Raw genomic sequence first — 20,103 nt, 5'->3', positions numbered from 1 at the left:
AAAGGTAAAGCAGGGGTCTTGGTGTCCCACACTGACAGCACTTTATATTATCAGGCGTAGTGGTGCGTGGTGGTGCATGACTATTCCCAACATTCAGGAGAATCAGAACTTTAGGTTCTATTGAGTCCAAGATCAACTTGGCTACATGAGATCCTGCCTCAAAAGAAAGGGCATGCATAACATATGATCACATTTATATAAAAATAGAGAGTGCCAAGTGTCATGGTAGAAAGCTGACCATCCCCTGGGAATGGGGACAGCGATGGATTGTGGAGTGAGGTCCGGGAGGTTGGATGTGGTGGGTGTGCTCACTGACTTCTCTGAGGTGATGTTTCCCAGATGTGGATACATGCTCAGAGTGAGCTTGTACATCAGCGACACCTCACTAAAGGATCACACGTGTATGCGTACACTCGTATGCACGCATCCACGGAAACCATAAGGTCATATGCTTCTCCTCCCTCAGAGCAACCACAGGAGCCCAAGTGCCATCACGAGCCATGATTCCGACATCCACTTCAGCAGCACCAAGTCATCTTCTGACAAGATAGGAGTTTTGCCTGACAGTAAAATCAGGAAGTCAGAGGTGAGTATTTACAATTTACCATGCCCTTACCCCATGGTTATAGTGTCAGGGATTACCCAGCGGCCTTTATGTGAAGAGCACCCTTCTGTGTTTTGAGGACAGCCCTGGGCAGGAATTCCATCTCCCGCTGACCTCACAGGCTGGTATTGAGTGGAGAAGGTGAATAGCAGCAACCCAACACTTCCTAGGGGTTAACTCACTTAGAAGCTTCAAATGAACCTCAGGCCTTGTTGTTACTTCTAGGAGCAGAAAAGGTTACATCATTGCCTGTGGTCACAGCCTCAGCAAGCTGTGGAGCCGGGGGCTTGTGCCTCGGTGGTTTGATTCTAGAACCTGTATCTGTCATTGTGAGCCGGACAGCTCCCGCTGTAGGAATATGTAAAGGTCTGGCTAGGTCATGGTGAGATGCGGGGGAGAGGGAGCCATCGGAGGAGCACATCCTTTAGCAGGCTCTCTGGCTTCCCCGTTGACACACCAGTTGGGAAGCTCTCAGAAGCATCATGGTAAAGGATGGGAGGAGGGCTAGGGACCATGGGGCTTCGAAGGGAAAGGGAAGGTGAAGGTGAACTGGGAGCTTTGGCTTGCACACCTAGGGGAATGAAGCTACGCTTTAGTATAATGTTGAAGACCAGAATCTTCAGAGCTGAGATTGGATGGAGGGGGAAGTTACAGCTTGGTTATGGACACGCTTCAAGTGCCTGGTAAAACACGTAAGCGACTACAGTAGAAAGCGAGGGGCAGGGGTGAATTCTAGATGGAGACAGAAGCATGTGTGCTTCCACGCGTATGTGACCGCTAACACTCTGGGGAGGGGGTGCTCAGCAGGAACAGCGCTGCAGCCAAGCTGACTGCCTGAGCTGCCCAGGAGTCCCACATGGTGGGAGGAGACAAAATTCCTACCAGTCGGCTTCTGGTCTCCACCCACACGCGCCTGCGCACAACTTTCCAGTAGTAGGTGCTGGAACCGAACTGTTACTTGTTCCTTTAAAGATACAAATTGAGCTATTGTTTGTTTGTTTGGTTGGTTTGATTGTCTTAAACACTTCACTTTTACCTATTTATATGTTATTGCTTTTTATATTTATTTTGTGGTGCTGGCACTTGAACTCAGGCCTAGTCCATGCTAGCAAGCACTCTGCCACTGAGCTATATTATATGGGGGTGGGTGTAACATGAATTCTAATTGGCCTTAGTAAATAAAACCCAGAATCAGATATTAGGGGGGTAAAAGCTGAAGGATCAGAGGAGCAGTTCAGCCAGTCACTAGAAAGACCTTCCACCTCTACCAATGCTCATCCCAAAGAGCCGATCCTGTCCTCAGACTGCACTGAGCTCTTGTCTCCTCCTGTCTTGTATTTCTCTCTCCACCCAGCCATATCACTTCTGTCTCCCTAGTGCTGGGATTAAAAGTGTGGGACTCCCAAATACTGGGGTTAAAGGTGTGTGCCACCACCATCTGGCCTCTAGTGGTTTAGCTCTGCACTCTGATCTTCAGGCAACCTTTATTTGTTAAAACTGCAAACAAAACATCACTACAGGTGAGTATGTGTATTTGGTTTTTCTCAAGAAGGTCTGACTATTGCCAGATTGAACCTTGACCTTGGTATAGAGCCCAAATCCAAATAAAATACTTTATAATTTAAGAAACAAAAGATGAAGTCCTGAAGGCGTAAGTCACAGACAATCCCACACCAGTTTGGAATTATGATTAATAGAATGGTTATTTATTCAAAGGGGAAAAAACTTACAGATTACCGTCCCAGACAACAGCCCCTCCGCGCGAACAGGAAAGGAGTCCAGGGGCCGGAAACGGAGCCGGAAGACAAAGAAAGAGTGGAGGACAGCCGCTGCTTTTTTTAAAGGGAGAGACCACGCCCCAATGGGCTGGTAACTCAGCGGCGATTGGCTGAAGGAGCTGAAGGAACTCCCACAGCATCTCCCCCTTTTGTTTAAGTAAGAGAGTTCTAAGCCTACTACGCAATTATATACAATAAGTACAAACCTACGAAATTATATACAATAAATACAAATATCCTATTCTAACTAGCTTAAGTCTTGTATAACAAATAACTTGGCCAAGTCATGAAAGGAAAGTAACTACATTTATATAATCTTCAATCCCATCGAAGATCTGAGAAGGGAAATAATGTTATCTGAGTAATTAGGAAGTGCAATCAAACAACTTCCAGAACATGTACCAAATCGCAGAGACAACTGGCTACCTGGACAAACACCCAAAGTCACATTTGCAGCGTTGAAGCAACCAACTTTGGCTAAGGCCTGATGTAACTGACATACCATTTTCAAAGGCAAGAAACTTCAAAACTATCTTACCCTGTCTTGGCAGGATATGACAGTCTTGTTTTATCCATTTACGGATATTCTGTAACTCTGTCAGTAGTTGAGGTATGAGCATTTCTTTACCCAAAGGCCAGTTCTGCCAAGAAGAAAGGCTCCAGGTGGAGTGTCTTTGGTGCTCAACATTCTCTCGGGCATAGATCAGTGTTGCCAGGAGTGATTGTGTCTCCCTACCATAGAACTCTGAATTAGATTAAAGGCCATTTTCTACAGCTCTTTGAAGAGGTTGAAGATTATCTATCTATACTGAATATAATCTCTATATATCTAAAGAACCTGATTAGTCTAATTATAAATGACAAACTTAGATGACTGTTGATCTATATAATTCTCAATATCTATCTAACTTAAAGACTGAGATAATAAACAAGTGTGCAATAAATGAGGACAATGAGACCTCCAAATATAAACAATGTGCAAGTATACATTGCAATATGGTAAATATATATCAATACATAAACAATATATAAGTATCTTAATCAGAGGTAGAAGTGTACAATGCAATATGGTAAATATACATATATCAATACAATATATATATACAAATACATAAAAATGTTTTAAACAGAGGTAGAAGCATGAAGCATGCATGCATAAAATAGTCAACATAATTTAACTTTGTATCAATATATAAGAATCGATACCAATATGTTTGTCTAAAAGCAATAACTCACAAGTACAAATCTATTTATCCCATAATCCAATTATCCCTTCTTTTTTTTTTTTTTTTTTTAAGATTCCTGTGCTTATAAAATTCCTCCCCCAACCCTCAACCGTATACTAATTATAACCAACCCCTAAATGATGTCCCTAAACCCAAGGACAAACTTTATTGGGAGAGGGGACGTCGTTCTCTAGAATTACTTCCAGCTGTCATGGGGGCGACGTTCTTTCTGGGGGATCCTGTGAAAGTAAAATGATGGTTAAATTTCAAGATCAATGTCTTTTAAAATTGCAAATAGTCTCTGAGTATTTTGTGGAGGTCTGGCCAGAATGTTGTACAAGATGTGCACCATTTCAGCACGTTGGAACCGTCTTGTGCAGCTGGTACCCAAAACAGGTCTTGTAGTAGCGCTATCAGTATCATGACGTCATATCAACCAGGTGGAGTTGTTGTTATGGGGCCCCATCTTCTTCCTGGAAACTTCAAATGTCACTGTAGGAAAAACTCATTGTTCATTGTGGAAAACTTAAACATTAATTATATAGACATATACATGAATACCTATATTCAATGAGAGACATGATAGATATATTTAATGAAGGTATGATAGATATGAAGAAAAGTAAAGATGTTTTCTAAACTCATATTTCTTTCTGTCCCATATCATGGCTCTTGACATGAGACAGAAACTCCAGAAACTCTGGGTTTTTCTTTAAACAACAGGCTTGGAATTAGAGAGGGACTGAGCCAGAGTCCAACTCTAAAACCAGCTCTATAAATTTAGAAATATGATTTAGTATATGGTACTTACAGAACCTATTCAGTTTTCTTGATAGTCCCTATTGGGCCGTTATTTTCCATCTGTCAGTATTCAAATATCCAGGGTCCCTTGAACTTTTCAAAGATCAGTGTTTTCCTGTGGAGATAAGAACAGAACCCTGCCCCCATTCTATATGCTTTTCTTACCACCTGTATGGTTATCATCATTGTAGATGCTGTCATTTCTCCTTTCCAAGAGGTTTCTCCTCTTCAAATCGAACCTTTATTAATTTTGATGGTATCCACAATTTTTCTTCTCCTGTGGAAACAAGAGCAAAACCCCTTCCCCAACGTAGCACATCTCCTGGCTTCCATTGAGAGGTCAGCACGTCTTTGAAATAAACAGGTTGGTTTAGTTCAGAAGTTTTTTCCATTATCCAATGCCTCTCTGCTGCTGTTGTTCCTTTCTCATTAGCATTAAGAAAATTCAAGGTTAATAAAGCATTATGCAATCTATTTCTGGGGGTATCTTTCATCCCTTTCTGTTTGTTTAGCATATCCTTTATAGTACGATTTGATCTTTCTATAACTGCCTGACCTGTAGGATTATTTGGTATACCTGTAACGTGTTTTATATTATAATAAGCAAAGAAGCGTTTCATTTTCTTAGATACATATGCTGGACCATTGTCTGTCTTTATTTGTGCAGGTATACCCATGATGGCCATAACTTCCAATAAATGTGTGATTACCGAATCAGCCTTTTCTGAGCTCAGGGCAGTTGCCCATTGAAAACCTGAATACGTGTCTATGGTGTGGTGTACATATTTTAATTTACCAAATTCCATAAAGTAGAACACATCCATCTGCCAGATTTCATTCCTTTGAGTACCCTTTGGGTTACTCCCTGCAGGCAATGGTGTTTGATTATAGAAAGAACAAGTAGGACATCTCTTTATAATGTCCTTAGCTTGTTGCCATGTAATGGAAAACTCTTTCTTTAAGCCTTTACTATTGACATGATGTTTTTTATGAAATTCTGAGGCCTGCAGAACGCTTCCAATCAATAATTGGTCAATTTCAGCGTTACCTTGTGCTAGAGGCCCAGGCAGACCGGTATGGGACCGGATGTGTGTTATGTACATTGGACAAAGCCTATTCCTAATTATGTCCTGTACCTCGATAAACAATGAAGTCAACTCTGTGTCATCTGGTATGAATTCAGCGGTTTCAATATGCAAGATAACTCTTTCTGCATATTGTGAATCTGTAACTATATTAAGAGGTTCTTTAAAATCCCTTAGCACCATAAGAATGGCATATAATTCTGCCTTCTGGACAGAATTATAAGGGCTTTGTTCCACCTTACTCAATTCTTCTGATTTATAACCTGCTTTCCCTGATTTATTTGCATCGGTATAAAATGTCCGAGCTCCAGTTATTGGAGCATCACGTACAATTCTAGGAAGAATCCAAGAAGTTCTCTTTATGAGGTTAAGTCTATCACTTTTGGGATAGTTGCTGCTAATTTCTCCCAAAAAATTAGCACAAGCTCTTTGCCATGGTTCATTATCTTCCCATAACTTTCTTATTTCCTCAGTAGTAAAAGGCACTATAATTTCTGCTGGGTCTATACCTGCTAGTTGACGAAGTCTCAGTTTACCTTTTATAATTAATTCTGAAACCTTTTCTACATAAGTTTTTAATTTTTTACTTGGTTTATGAGGTATAAATATCCACTCTAAAATAATATCTTCCCTCTGCATTAAAATCCCTGTAGGAGAAATTCTGGAAGGCAGTATGACTAGGATGGAACTAAGATTCGGGTTGACCCTATCCACATGTGCCTCCTGTAATTTTTCCTCAATCATTGTCAGTTCCTTTTCTGCTTCAACTGTCAATTTTCTGGGACTATTCAAATCCTTATCACCATCTAAGGTTTTGTTTAAATGAACTATTAGATCAGGTGTTATCCCAACAGCTGGTCGTAGACTGGAAATATCTCCTAACAATCTTTGGAAGTCATTAAGAGTCCGTAACCGGTCTCTCCTAATTTGTGCCTTTTGTGTTCGAATTTTCTCTAACCCTATTCTGTAGCCTAGGTAATTAATAGAATCTCCTCTTTGAATCTTTTCAGGGGCAATTTGTAATCCCCACCTAGGCAAAACTTTCTTTACTTCTTCAAACATACTTTCCAAAATATCTTTATTTGAATCAGATAATAAAATGTCATCCATGTAATGATAAATTATGGACTTGGGAAATTGCTTACGAATTATTTCCAGTGGCTTATTAACAAAATATTGACACAATGTGGGACTATTGAGCATCCCCTGTGGGAGGACAGTCCATTGATATCTCCTAGTAGGCTGAGAATTATTATAAGTAGGCACTGTGAAGGCAAATTTTTCTCTATCCTTTTTTTGCAAAGGTATAGTGAAAAAACAATCTTTCAAATCAATAACTATAAGAGGCCATCCTCTTGGTAATAGAGAAGGCAAAGGAATTCCAGATTGTAGCGGACCCATAGGCTGAATTACCTTGTTGACAGCTCTTAGATCTGTCACCATTCTCCATTTACCAGATTTCTTTTTTACAACAAACACAGGAGAATTCCAAGGGCTGGTTGATTCTTCAATATGGTTAGCATCTAGTTGCTCTTGTACCAGCTGTTCCAAAGCCTGTAACTTATCTTCAGCTAGAGGCCACTGCTTGATCCATATTGGCTTCTCAGTTAGCCATTTTAAAGGTAGGGCTGTTGGTACCTCTAAAGGTTTGCTATTGGCTGTGTGTTCTTGTACAGCCTGAATGGCTGGTGACCTTTTTCCATAATACCTCATTATATCCTTCCCAGAATTGTGAGTTCCTCGAACTACAGGAATGTTAATCTGGGTATTCCATTGCTGTAGCAGGTCACGGCCCCATAAATTTATTGCAATATTTGCTATATATGGCCTTAATCTTCCTATTTGCCCTTCAGGCCCTATGCATTCCACCCATCTTGTGCTTTGTTTTACACGAGATAGGGTTCCAATTCCCAGGAACTGAACATCTACCTCATGAAGAGGCCAATTCGGATGCCAGGATTCTGGAGTAATTATACTTACATCCGCACCTGTGTCTAATAAGCCTTCAATAAAAATGCCATTTATACAGACTCTTAGCTTTGGTCTTTGATCGTTAATATACGTTTGCCAAAATATACGTTTACTCTGTCCTCCTGAATTTTTTGACTCATTCTCCACATGTAATTCATCATTTAGACCAGTATTACTTTTTACGGCAGACATTGGAGTTTTTAATTTTCTTGGTGAGACACATTTTCGACTGTAACTGGGAATGACTGGGCCACTTTTGGCTTGGGGGCCTGCGAGAGGCCCCTCAAGGAGTTTCCCGATGGTATCGGGTTGCCTTGTCTGTCTGTTGTTGACCTGCATTCGTTGGACCAATGTCGGCCTTTACCGCATCTTCTGCATATACCTGAAGGCTGAGATCTCCTACTTTTGTCATTCCCAGAGGAGATATTATTCCTAGGATTTCTTTGCCTGCAATCCCTTTTCAGATGTCCTAATTTACCACAATTAAAACACCTGGTAGTTTGATGTCTCCTCATAGCTTTGGAAATCGCTTCTCCTACCCAGGATTCATCGTTATAGCTAAACATCTCAACATTCATTGTATGCTGTATCCATTCTTCCATTGGTGCTGATCTAGATCTTAAAGGCCCAATTATCTTTTTACATTCAGTATTTGCATTTTCAAAAGCTAGAGATTCAAGAAGTATTCGTCTAGCTTCTGGGTCTGTTACCCCTATGTCCAGAGCCTTAATTAATCTTTGCACAAAGTCAGTAAAGGGTTCTCTCTGTCCCTGCCTAACCCTGGTATATGATTCGACCCTTTTTGCTGGATCTTGTATTCTATTCAAAGCATTCAAGGCTGCTTTGTGACATAAGGACAGCACTTCTTCATCATAAAGAGCTTGGACCTGTGGATCAGCATATGCTCCTACACCAAGAATTTGATCTTGGGAAACCTCCACACCTTTTGCTCTTCCTTGCTGTTCCATATGTTTGGATTCTTCTCTGAAATAAATTCCAAACATCAAGGAAGGCCCATCATCTAAAACTGCAGACACTAGCTGAGAGAAATCATGGGGGGTAGCTCTGACATTAGAAGCCCAAGTCCTTATCATTTCCTTAACAAATGCAGAGTGCAAGCCAAAGTTAACGACAGCTTGCTTAATTTCTTTTAAATCATTCATTGCTATTGGTGTCCATCTAGCTTCTTTAACTCCCTTTGAGCCTTTGGAAGTTAACCCTTTGTCAGAATAAATTACAGGGTATGTTGTTAGGACCCTGGGTAAGCCAGTTCTAACAGCTGGTGGTGGCATTGTATCCTGTCCTTGTGCCTTCTTACTCTGTTCACCAGCTCCAATAGTTTCTTCAATCATTTCTAATCTTTTTATCATTGTATCCCTTAAATCCTGAATCTCCTGACCTACCCGTGTTTCTAGTAATTTCACTAAGGTATCAGTTTTTTGGTTCCCATTCTGGAGGTTCATTCTATCTGTTACCTTATCAAAACTTTGTGGTAACATCTGAACGTCAAATTCAACAGCCTGTACCCTTTCAGGTAACTTCCTAGTACCCTTGGACATGGAGTCAATTTTGTCTATCATAGTATCCACTTGTTCAGATAACCCCTGATTTTCAATAATTTTAATCCTTTCAACTAGTTGTTCAATATTAGTCCGTAAAAATCGTATCTTTCTTAATGATAAAATATTGAAAAGAAAACTGAAACCTAGCAACAAGTAAATTAATATATTCCCATAGTCATATAAACCTTGCATGACATAATCCATTGTATTAATAAAGAAAACAGTAAAATTGGCGTTGGAAACAAAAACTGCCATATTACCTCTTGTCTAGTTGGCGGCGCTGTTGCCAAGTTGCGACTAGAACCACTGCAAAGGTGACTTAAACAGGTCCTGTTTCAGTGTCTGCCTTAGTATTTGTTAAAAACTAGGAAATATAAGTTGCTCAAGAAAGAAAGTTTAATTAAATCAATTCCATACACGGAACCAGAAACCCAGAATCCAGGGGTAGAAAAGAGCAACCCGGAAGCCGCGTATGCCTCCACGTGACCGAGTCGTTCTGATTCACGCCACTAAAGCACCGCACTTACAAGGGAAATTTAAAAACAACTCAGAAAAGAGCAAACCAGGCAGGCAGAGACTGTCCCGAGCCTGTGGAGCTTGGGAGGCGTGGGGTTTAACTGAACTGCTGGCTCCACACACAGGGCACAGGCCGCAGCTGAGGGAGGTCTCGTGACTAGCCGAGCTGGTAGCAAGCAGTTGAGTGGGGGGGAAGGGGGGGTTCTACAACCAAACGTGGGGCGCCAGATGAAGGCGTAAGTCACAGACAATCCCACACCAGTTTGGAATTATGATTAATAGAATGGTTATTTATTCAAAGGGGAAAAAACTTACAGATTACCGTCCCAGACAACAGCCCCTCCGCGCGAACAGGAAAGGAGTCCAGGGGCCGGAAACGGAGCCGGAAGACAAAGAAAGAGTGGAGGACAGCCGCTGCTTTTTTTAAAGGGAGAGACCACGCCCCAATGGGCTGGTAACTCAGCGGCGATTGGCTGAAGGAGCTGAAGGAACTCCCACAGCAAAGTCCAAATAAGATACTTTATAATTTAAGAAACAAAAGATGGGCAGGTGTGGTGATACACATCTTTAACTCCAGTACCTGGGAGGCAGAGACAGAGTGAGTTCAAGTGCATCCTGGTCTGCACAGAGATTTCAAAGCCAGTTGGGGCTACACACTGAGATTTTGCCTCAAAAAATAAAAGTTAAATTATCTCAACACAAAAACAAGCATAGCCTCCCCCCAGCCTGGGCTGTCGATTGAATTGGAGGCCAGCAGGGGCTACATGGAGAAAGCAAACAAATGAGACTAAAACACTACAGCTGGGCGTGTTGGTGCACACCTGTAAGCCCAGCTCTCTGAGAGCCACCGCAGGAGGATTGCAAGTCTAGGGTCAGTCTAAACACAACAGAAGCAAAAGAGGAAGAGCCTCTCAACAATCCCCTGAGTATTTACAACATTGAAGACTGGTTTTAGTGTATAATGCTGCAGGATAACTTTTTCCTGTTTTGTTTTGTTTAAGCCCAAGCTCAAGAAGTCCCTAAGTGAGGACAAAGGCCCCAAAATGAACGTCAAGTATCAAGGAAGAGGACTGGTGTTTATGTCCCCACACGGTGAGTGCCGCAACATAGCACATTATGCTCACTAACCATCGCTCCTGGTTGCACCATTATGGTCCATGGAACCTCACAGCATCTTCTGGCTCTGGGGGGCAGGGAAGAATATTCAGGATTGAACCTTGAGCTTCACGTGAACTTGTACTCTGACACAAGCTATAGTGCCAGCCCTATGGTTCTGGCTCAGCTCCCTCCCCGCCTCCGCAGGCCTGGGAAGCTCCCTCTTAGCGCAGGAGGGAGCTGCGCTACACCACAGGCGGTCAGCTTTTCTCTCTAGACACAGTCTTATCCCATTCCCGTTCTGAGACAGAGTTCAACTGTGCAGCCCAGGCTGGCCTCAGACTCACAGAGAGCCACCTGCTTCTGCCTCCTTAGTGCTGGGGTTAAGAGTGTGCGCCCCCACAGCCTCCTGCACCCTCTTTAAAATGTACTTGTTGAGAGTCGGTTTTGTGTACTCCAGGCTGGTTTCTACTTTGTAGCTAGCTAAGGATGACTTTGAATTTCTGACCCTTCTGCCTCCATCTCTCAATTACTAGGCTAAGAGGCATATGCCACTATACCTCTTTTATGTGGCGCTGAGGATCAAACCCAGGGCTTCGTGCATGCTGGACAAGCACTCTTGGGGCTTCTGGCCTCCTCCTCCCTAGCTCTGCTGTGTGGACACAGCACTGGGGATTTTCTTCCACTTGTCCCTGACCCACTCAGCTGCCTCTAGCCTAGGTCCCACGACACTGCAGAGCAGGCCCTGCGGTCCCTCCCTTCCTGACTGTACTCTGGAGCAAACTGCACACAGCATGGAACTCTCTTAAGACTCTGTCCTCTTGGTATATGGCTTTGCATACGTGGAGGTCAGGCTGTCTCTTCCTTCAGTGACTCATTCCCAGCCGTGTACAGACACGCATTTCCCCTGCTACAAGTCACACGTGTGCTCTCTTTTGTTCAGTGAGCATTTCCCCTAGACTCAGGTGCTGCCTCTGTGTTTGCTGATGCAAGGCTGCGCGTCTCCTCCCCGTGCTCTCCCTTAGGTCACTGCTGCTCACCTGCTGCGGACCCTCGTGGCGGCTGTTCTGTGCCTCCATCAAGCCTGTGTTCAGGATGGAGCAACCCCCAGAAATCTGCCCTCTGGGCATCACCCCCTCTTTGTTTCCTTTGCCTTTGGGGTGAACCAGAAAGGCCAGCAAATGTTTCTCCTATGGTGGTCACCATCCTCTCTGAGGACTATACCTAGCGAGAACCTTTCCCAGACCAAGACATACAGTTCCAGAACAGAAAGGTTTAAAGGGAAACCTACTTAATGCCTTTTTAAAAATTTTGTCTTGTGTCTATTTTGTGTATGTGGACACGAGTGTTCCACAGTGTGTGTGGAGTCAGGATGACTTATCTCTCTCCTTCCGTGTAGGTTCCAGGGATTAAACGGAAGTTGTCTGGCTCTGTGGCAAGCACCCTTGCCCTCGTCATATCTACTTTCGCTTTCGTCTTTGAAATGGTGTCTGCTCTGTACTGTTATAGTACTCGTTGGCAACTGGTCTTCAGCTCTAGCTGTATCTTGGTTTGCCCCGCACCTCTGGCCCTTTCACAGTGATTGAGTACCCACTGTGTGCCAGCTCCTGCACCTACAGCTACGGGTTTGTCTGCTGTCAAAGCCAGTCTCTTGCTCCACATAATCCCACTTCATCTGATGACCTCATTCGCACAGTTGTGACTTAATGTTTGCTAGCTAGACTTCTCAGTTGAGTGGGAATATAAGAAGCAAAAATTCTTCATTTTCAGACTTGTTCTGGCTTTAATAATGGGAGTCTTGGGTTGCATATAATTCCATTCTCTGCATTATCTTTTAACTTTTGCTGTTCTTGGGATGGGATCAAGCTGTCACATGTGCTAGCAAACTATTTCACTGAGCTATAAGCCCAGCACCAACTCTTTAAATTTTAAAATTTGCCAACTGACAAGTTAGGATTGCTTCAAAGCTACAAAAATGGCCAGGTATGGTGGGGCACACCTGTGATCTCGGCACTCGGTAGATGTGGGCAGGAGTATGGCGGGGCACACCTGTGATCTCGGCACTCGGTCGGTGTGGGCAGGAGTACGGGGGCACACCTGTGATCTCGGCACTCGGTAGGTGTGGGCAGGAGTACAGGGGCACACCTGTGATCTCGGCACTCGGTAGGTGTGGGCAGGAGTACAGGGGCACACCTGTGATCTCGGCACTCGGTAGGTGTGGGCAGGAGTATGGCGGGGCACACCTGTGATCTCGGCACTCGGTAGGTGTGGGCAGGAGTACGGGGGCACACCTGTGATCTCGGCACTCGGTAGGTGTGGGCAGGAGTATGACGGGGCACACCTGTGATCTCGGCATTCAGTAGGTGTGGGCAGGAGAACAAGGGCTTCAAGGTCCTTGGCAGCACCGCGCTGAGTTTGCAACCAGCCCAGCCTACACAACCATCTCAACCCCACACTAAACAGACCAGAAAAATTATGATGATTGGAAAGGTCAGATATTATCTTAGAAAGAAACGGTTCTGGGAAGCGTTTGGATTTGCAGTTCTCTAGAAGTCAGAGCTCACCTGGAAACAAAGCTATTCTTATCTTAGTGGCACTCGGGCTCTGAATAAGCAGGAAACAGATGGTATCGTGAACTTGTCCCAGATATCTAAATGCCAGTCTGGCTGAGAATGGAGGTACCACTAGAGAGCCTCTCATAGTTCTGCCCGGCCCGCCCGCTCACTTCATGAGGGGTGAGGGGTACTGTCTGGGAATCTGGTTTCTCCTCACATGTTTTACGCGTCTGAGGAAATCATAAGATAACGCTAACTTGATAGGTCTTCATTTCAACAGATGATACAGAAATGGCATTTATGTTGGCAAAGAATACATTGTTATTTTTGAGTAACAAAATAATTTCATAAATATGAAACTTACTAAGTTGTAACCTGAAGTATGACATCGGTGCAAACTCGGGCCTGGAAAGTTTTTGGAAAGTCTCAAAAGTGAATGTAAGAAATGCTGTCTGCCACGCGTTGACAAAGACGTTCTTACTAAAGAGCAGGGGAGCTGCTGAGGGAGCTCTTTGGTCAAAAGCACACATCTTGGAGAGATGGCTCAATGGTGAAGAACACTCGTCGCTATTACAGAGGATCTGAGTTCAATTCCCAGCATCCACATGGTGGCTCACAGCCACCTGTAACTTCAGTCCCAGGGGATGCAAAGCCCTCTTCAGACCTCTGTGGACACCAAGCACTCATGTGGTGCACATACGTTCAGATAAAACACTTACACATAACACAAATAAATCTAATAGAAATGAGATCTTTTTTGTTGTTGTTGTTTTTCAAGATAGGACTTCTCTGCAGCTTTGGAGCCTGTCCTGGAACTAGCTCTTGTAGACCAGGTTGGCCTTGAACTCACAGAGCTCCACCTGCCTCTGCCTCCTGAGTGCTGGAATTATAGGCATGTGCCACCATGGCCTAGCCCCAGAAATGAAATCTTTTTTTAAAAAGTTTTAAAGCACATAATCACTCTGCCAGAAGACCAGAGTAGAGTTCCCCAAACAGCTGCATGTAACTCCAGCCCCGGGGACTGTTACACCCTATTCTGTACGCTACAGGCCCCTGCACTCACATGTGCACACACCCTTCCCCCCGTATAAATCATATGTGTGTGTGTGTGTGAGATTTTTTTTTTTTTATTTAAAACTGTGGTATGGTGGTACACACCTTTAATATCACAGCACTTGGGAGGCAGAGGCAGGCAGATCCCTGTGAGTTTAAGGTCAGCCTGGTCTACAGATCGAGTTCCAGAACAGCCAGGGCTACACAGTAAGAACTGATCTCAAACAAAGCAAAATAAACAGCAACAACAGCACATTTCTGCTGTTCAAGGAAAAGAAAGACGCGGGAGGGGGTGTGTCTGAAAAGCAGGACCGACAGTCGCCCTGGGCCGCTGTGCACTTGCTCCCCCCAGCTGTTGCAGATGCATTCCGCAGTTTCCTCTGTCCTCACAGGCTGCCGTGGCCCTGCATGCCACACACTGTCCTAATGTCTATATTAACTCACTCCACTGCAGAGAAATATGAAAAACCCAAAGATGATCAGAAAGAGAAACTCAACATGTGGGTGAACAACCTCTATGTCTTCTTTGTGAGCGTGCTTTTCAGCGCCTACAAATGTGAGGAGATGCTCAAGGGGAAGATAAAGGAGAACCGGCTCGAGCAAGCGGCACTGGCTCAGCAGAGGCAGATAGAGGATGAAGAGCTGGAAGCCAGGTAGGACATGGTCCCACCTGTCCTCCATGGGGCGGGGCATGCTCAGGTTTCTTTCTTTCTTTTCTTTCTCTCTCTCTCTCTCTCTCTCTCTCTCTCTCTCTCTCTCTCTCTCTCTCTTTCTTTCTTTCTGTCCTCCATGGGGCGGGGCGTGCTCAGGTTTCCTTCTTTCTTTCTCTTTCTTTCTTTCTTTCTTTCTTTCTTTCTTTCTTTTTTTCCTTCTTTCTTTCTTTCTTTCTTTCTCTCTTTCTTTCTTTCTTTCTTTCTGTCCTCCATGGGGCGGGGCGTGCTCAGGTTTCTTCCTTCCTTCCTTCCTTCCCTTCAAGGTTTATTTATTATGGATACAGTGCTCTGTCTGCATGTATGCTGGCAGGCCAGAAGAGAGCACCAGATCTCACTTTTGATGGTTGTAATCCACCATGTGGTTGCTGGGACTTGAACTAAGGACCTCTGGAAGAACAGTCAAGTGCTCTTAACCACTGAGCCATCTCTCCAGCCCCATGCTCAGGTTTCTTTCAAGTGTTCAGGCTTACAAGTCACAGGCTTACAGTGAGACACAGTATCGTAGGACCACAAGCTTACCGTGAGACACACTATCCTAGGACCACAAACTTACAGTGAGGTACATAGTATCCTAAGACCACAGGCTTACAGTGAAGCACACAGTATCCTAGGACCACAGGTTTACTGTGAAGCTTACAATTCCCCAGTCTCCAGTGGCACAAAAGAGAAAGACCTGGGGACTGGAAATGTATCTCAGTTGTAGATGCTTTCCTAATACTTGAGGCTTGGGTTTGGTCCCTAGCACTGAGACACTATTTTTTAAAAAAAGACTTCTGCTCTTCCCAGAGCTTTGAAAACTTTGTATATTGTGCAGCTGGGTATGGTGAAGCCTACAAGCTCAGCACTCAGGTAGGACAGGAGCTATCATGACCTCACCCACAGGCTGCTTTCCAGCTGCTCAGCGATCACAGCCCGGAAGAGCAGCTTCCAGGCTGCAGTCAGGGCTCAGAGGGGAAGTCCACAGCACAGCACAAATTGAGACCTTTTTATCCGAGGGGCTGACGGGGGAAAGACACTCACACTTCCCTGATGGATTCCTTCTTTATCCTCTCGTTTTCATGATGTTCCGTCTTTCTCCGTTCTCTGCAGCTTAAAATACCCAGCAAAAACTTTCAGGCAGTATAGGAGTCACATTTTAAGGTCATATTTCATTTCTTAAGTAAATGATAATAATACTAAAAAAAAAAAAGACAGAGTCACCCTGACAGCTCACATGCAATAGGTCTAAGTAACTTGTCTCAGAACAAGGAAGGAGCACTTTTTCTCAGTCAGCTCCCTCGTTGGTGGCTGTAACTTGCAGTTGCACAGAAAGAATCAGCCATTTTGCTATCTGTCTAGGGAGAAGGTCTATAAAGGGTTCAAAGGAGCTATAAAACTAAACCAGCAAGGCGTCTAAGAAAAATAAGGAAATCGTGTACTGTGTCCTACACGCCTGAGGCTTCCCCTGTGCAATTTCAGAACCCAACATAAACGGCCGAGCACTGTGTCTTCAGGCTACATATCCGTATCATAGAACTGAGGTTAGGAATTTGTGCAGAGAATTAATCACTGCCCCAGGTTATTAGCCAGACCTAGCAAGAGAGACCAGCACAGCAGTTAGGCTGCTTTACCCCTTTAGCCTTAGTTCAACAAATCCAGCAGCTGGCTATTGTGTCCTTATGAGCTGGGCTGTTGGTTTATCTTTAAAACCATTAGCAGCCGGGCAGTGGTGGTGCGTGCCTTTAATCCCAGCACTTGGGAGGCAGAGGCAGGCGGATCCCTGTGAGTTTGAGTTTGAGGCCAGCCTGGTCTACAAGAGCTAGTTCCAGGACAGGCTTGATAGCTACAGTGAAACCCTATCTCGAAAAATCAAAAACAAAAACAAAACAAAAACTATTAGCAAGGTACCTGGTCTAATCTAAAGCTACTTTGAAGATAGGGCACAGGTGTCCTGGCAGTGGGACTATGTAGCATTGCTTTGTATTCATTTTTATTCATTAAAACTGTAGAAGGTAAGATTCTTGATATCAACTCGACAGTACAGCTTAAGAAGGAGTCACCTTTTAGACAGTTCACAAATGCCCAGTAGATTGGGATGTATTCATGGGATAAACCCACTACAACACAGGCAGAGGGGGAACTCCCCTTAGCTGCTAAGGGAAATCTGCAATAGCAAACATGAAGTTACAGACACAAGCAAAAGATAGTCCAGATGGCCTTTCCTTAACGGGTTTCCCATCAGAGAGTTTTCCTCCTGGTGGGCTGGCACCTTAAATATTAATTGCCATCTGTTGTTCCTATGATATGGCTTCTGACATTTAGCTGCAGAGAAAAGCACCCGCTGGACCCTCTGGTCACGTGAGCAACATGAAGGTGTTACCTGGAACACTTTCAATACAATAGACCATTTTATTCACAAGCACCGCTGAAACAGCAGGAAATATCTTTATATCTTTAGATATAAATATCTTATATATAAATATTTATATATCTAAATATGTTTAGAAATAAATATCTTTAGAGCTAGCTAGATATTTCAGGGGATAAGGGTGTGTTCTGCTCTTACAGAAGACCTGAGTTCAATTCCCAGCACCCATGTCAGGTGGCTCACAACCACCTGCAATCTGTGCTCCAGGGGATTAAACATTTTTGGAATCCAAGGGCATCTGCATGCATGTGCACATAATCTTCCACTCCGTGCACACAAGTAAATATAATTTTTGCCTGTTTCTTGAGACAGAGTCTCACTGTGTAGCTCTCTGGCTGGTTTGGGACTCACTATATAGACCAGGCTGGCCTTGAACTCAGAAGGAATCAGCTGCTACTGCTCCCAAGTACTGGGATTAAAGGTGTGCACCAACACATTCACATAATTTTTAAAAAAATATAAAAATAAATAACTAAAACTGGTTTCATCCAGGCAGTGGTGGTGCACACCTTTAATTCCAGCACTTGGGAGGCAGAGGTGGGTTGATCTCTGTGAGTTTGAGGCCCGCCTGGTTTACAGAGCTAGTTCCAGGACAGCAAGGACCGTTGCATAGAGAAACCCTGTCTCACAAGTTTCACAGAAAAAAAAAATAGCTAAGTTCCCATTTTGATGTTTAGGCTGAACATCCTACGGGAAGAAGAGGCCAAGAGACAGGACTTCGACATTGACATCACTGTTCTCAAGGAACCACTGGAAGCTCCATCTTCGCTGCCACTCACACCCAGCCCTCCTAAAGAGGACCTGGTTTCCACCCAGACCAGCAAGGCCAGCCCTGGCAAGAAGAAGAAGAAGTGAAGGGCACTGGGAGTCATGGTTGAGCTGCAAGGACAGCAGACATATGACCTCTGTGATGAGTGTCCCATAAAATAAAGGGTTTGTGCTTAGCTTCTGATAAGAGTTTCTGAGGTCCACGTGTTAAGTTTCTTGTATGGCTGCATTTGCAAAAACCAAATTAAATGACTATGCAGGCATACATATATTAGTAAATATGTATTAAATATATTTTTGTAAATCAAAGTTAGCTAAACAGAGAGGTCCATCCCAGCACTCGGGAGATACAGGCAGGAGACTGGTGCAAGTTCAAGTCAGCCAGACGACATAGCGAGACCCTATCTCAAAAAACAAAAATAGGGGTTAGAGAGCTCACTTAGTGCTTTAAAGCATGTGCTGCTTTTGCAGAGGACCCAAGTTTGGTTCCTAGCATTCACAATGGGGCAGCTTACGATAGTCTGTCACTGCAGCCTCAAGGGATCTGGAACCATCCTCTGGAATTTGTGGATACAAGAAACGTGTACACACAAAAATAAATAAATAATTAAAGAAAGAAATAAAAACAAGGTAGAGAGTGATAGAAGGAGACATCCAAGACCTATCTCTGGCTTCCATGTGAACATGCACAGGCAAGCACACCCATCCACATGCAGACACATGCACACATACCCCACACATGTGCACACATACACCCAAGCACCATAAGCACACACACAAGGATGGAGAGCGATATAGGAAGGTATCAACGTTGACCTCTGACCTTCATACTCATACACTCATGTGCTTTGCACACCTGCACACACATTTTCATAAACACAAATACATACACGATTATAATACACACACACGCGCACACAAATTAAGACAATAGCAAAGGAGTCAAGACCCAAAGGAAGCATTCCATATTTGAACCTACATATTAGCCCTGCAAAACTGACAGAGCTCCAGGGAAGATTTCCATCCTGACCAGAGAAACAAAAGACCCGAAATTAGCAAAATAACAAAGCAACTCAACTAAAAGTTCGAATTAATACACAGACTCTGGAGCCAGAATGCAACAGAGAATAAATGCAGACTGAAACAAACGTGTGCAACTCGAAATAACACGTCACAGACAACCACGATCTAATTGAGACACAACCGCAATCTCGTGAGGGACACACAGGAAAGCCCAGTGTGGTGAGGAACTAACCCCACAGTCTTAGGCTACGCATGGGCAGAGAAAAACAGTCCGAATGGCAATTGTGAATTATTCTGAACCGAGGAACAATGAGGCCAGTGCAAACTGATGAAGCTGCTTCCTCGCCCCTAATGCAGTAGGTTCATGGAGGTTACAAGCTGATTGCAGAGTTGTTTGGGGGGCTGGGAAAGATTGTGTTTTTCAGACCACTCAGCGAATTTTCTCCCAGACCCTGGGCTGCTGGGATCATAAAAATAGGGTTCAGTAAAATTCAGTCATATTTCACCTCACCTGTGAAGAGATGCAGGGTGTCATGGCTTTTAGTGGGGGGGCTCATGACAAAGAGGAACAGTGTCTGGCTAGACCACTCTGGGGTGATCCTATCAGCACCTCACTGTTCTGCTCTCGTGAACAGGCAGACCCCAATGCTGAGCATCCCACACTGTCAGAATACTGACTGTTTCGGTTAAGACTTTTGTTTTTAACTGCATATGTGCACAAATGTACACGTGAGTTCAGGTACCCCAGGAGACCCAAAGAGGGCATGAGATCTAGAACAGTGGTTCTCAATCTGTGGGTTGAAGGACCCTTTCACAGGGGTCACACATCAGATACTTTTATAAATATTTACATTATGACTCATAACAACAGCACAATTGTAGTGAGGAAGCAGCACTGAGAATAATCCTATGGTTGGGGTCACCACAACATGAAGAACTGTATTAA

The 20,103-nt window shown here is 43.9% G+C and overlaps 1 protein-coding gene across 2 annotated transcripts in view; it reads left to right on the top strand.

Moving 5' to 3' along the window:
* The window catches only part of LOC125402196 (radial spoke head 10 homolog B), a 54,531-nt gene extending 36,210 nt beyond the window's left edge, over positions 1-18,321 (top strand). For both annotated transcript variants that reach the window (XM_048436786.3, XM_048436787.3), the window contains exons 17-20: positions 467-586; positions 10,545-10,635; positions 14,701-14,899; positions 18,044-18,321. In XM_048436786.3, coding sequence (XP_048292743.3) covers positions 467-586; positions 10,545-10,635; positions 14,701-14,899; positions 18,044-18,221 — 588 coding nt within the window. In that variant the 3' untranslated portion in view covers positions 18,222-18,321. The remainder of the gene's footprint in view (positions 1-466; positions 587-10,544; positions 10,636-14,700; positions 14,900-18,043) is intronic.
* The last annotated feature ends 1,782 nt before the right edge of the window (positions 18,322-20,103 follow it).

The sequence above is a fragment of the Myodes glareolus genome, chromosome 2 (assembly GCF_982192425.1).
Source record: "Myodes glareolus chromosome 2, mMyoGla1.1, whole genome shotgun sequence".
Taxonomy (NCBI): Eukaryota; Metazoa; Chordata; class Mammalia; order Rodentia; family Cricetidae; genus Myodes; species Myodes glareolus.
Note: the sequence above shows the minus strand (reverse complement) of the source record. Positions and strands in the feature narration are given on the sequence as shown.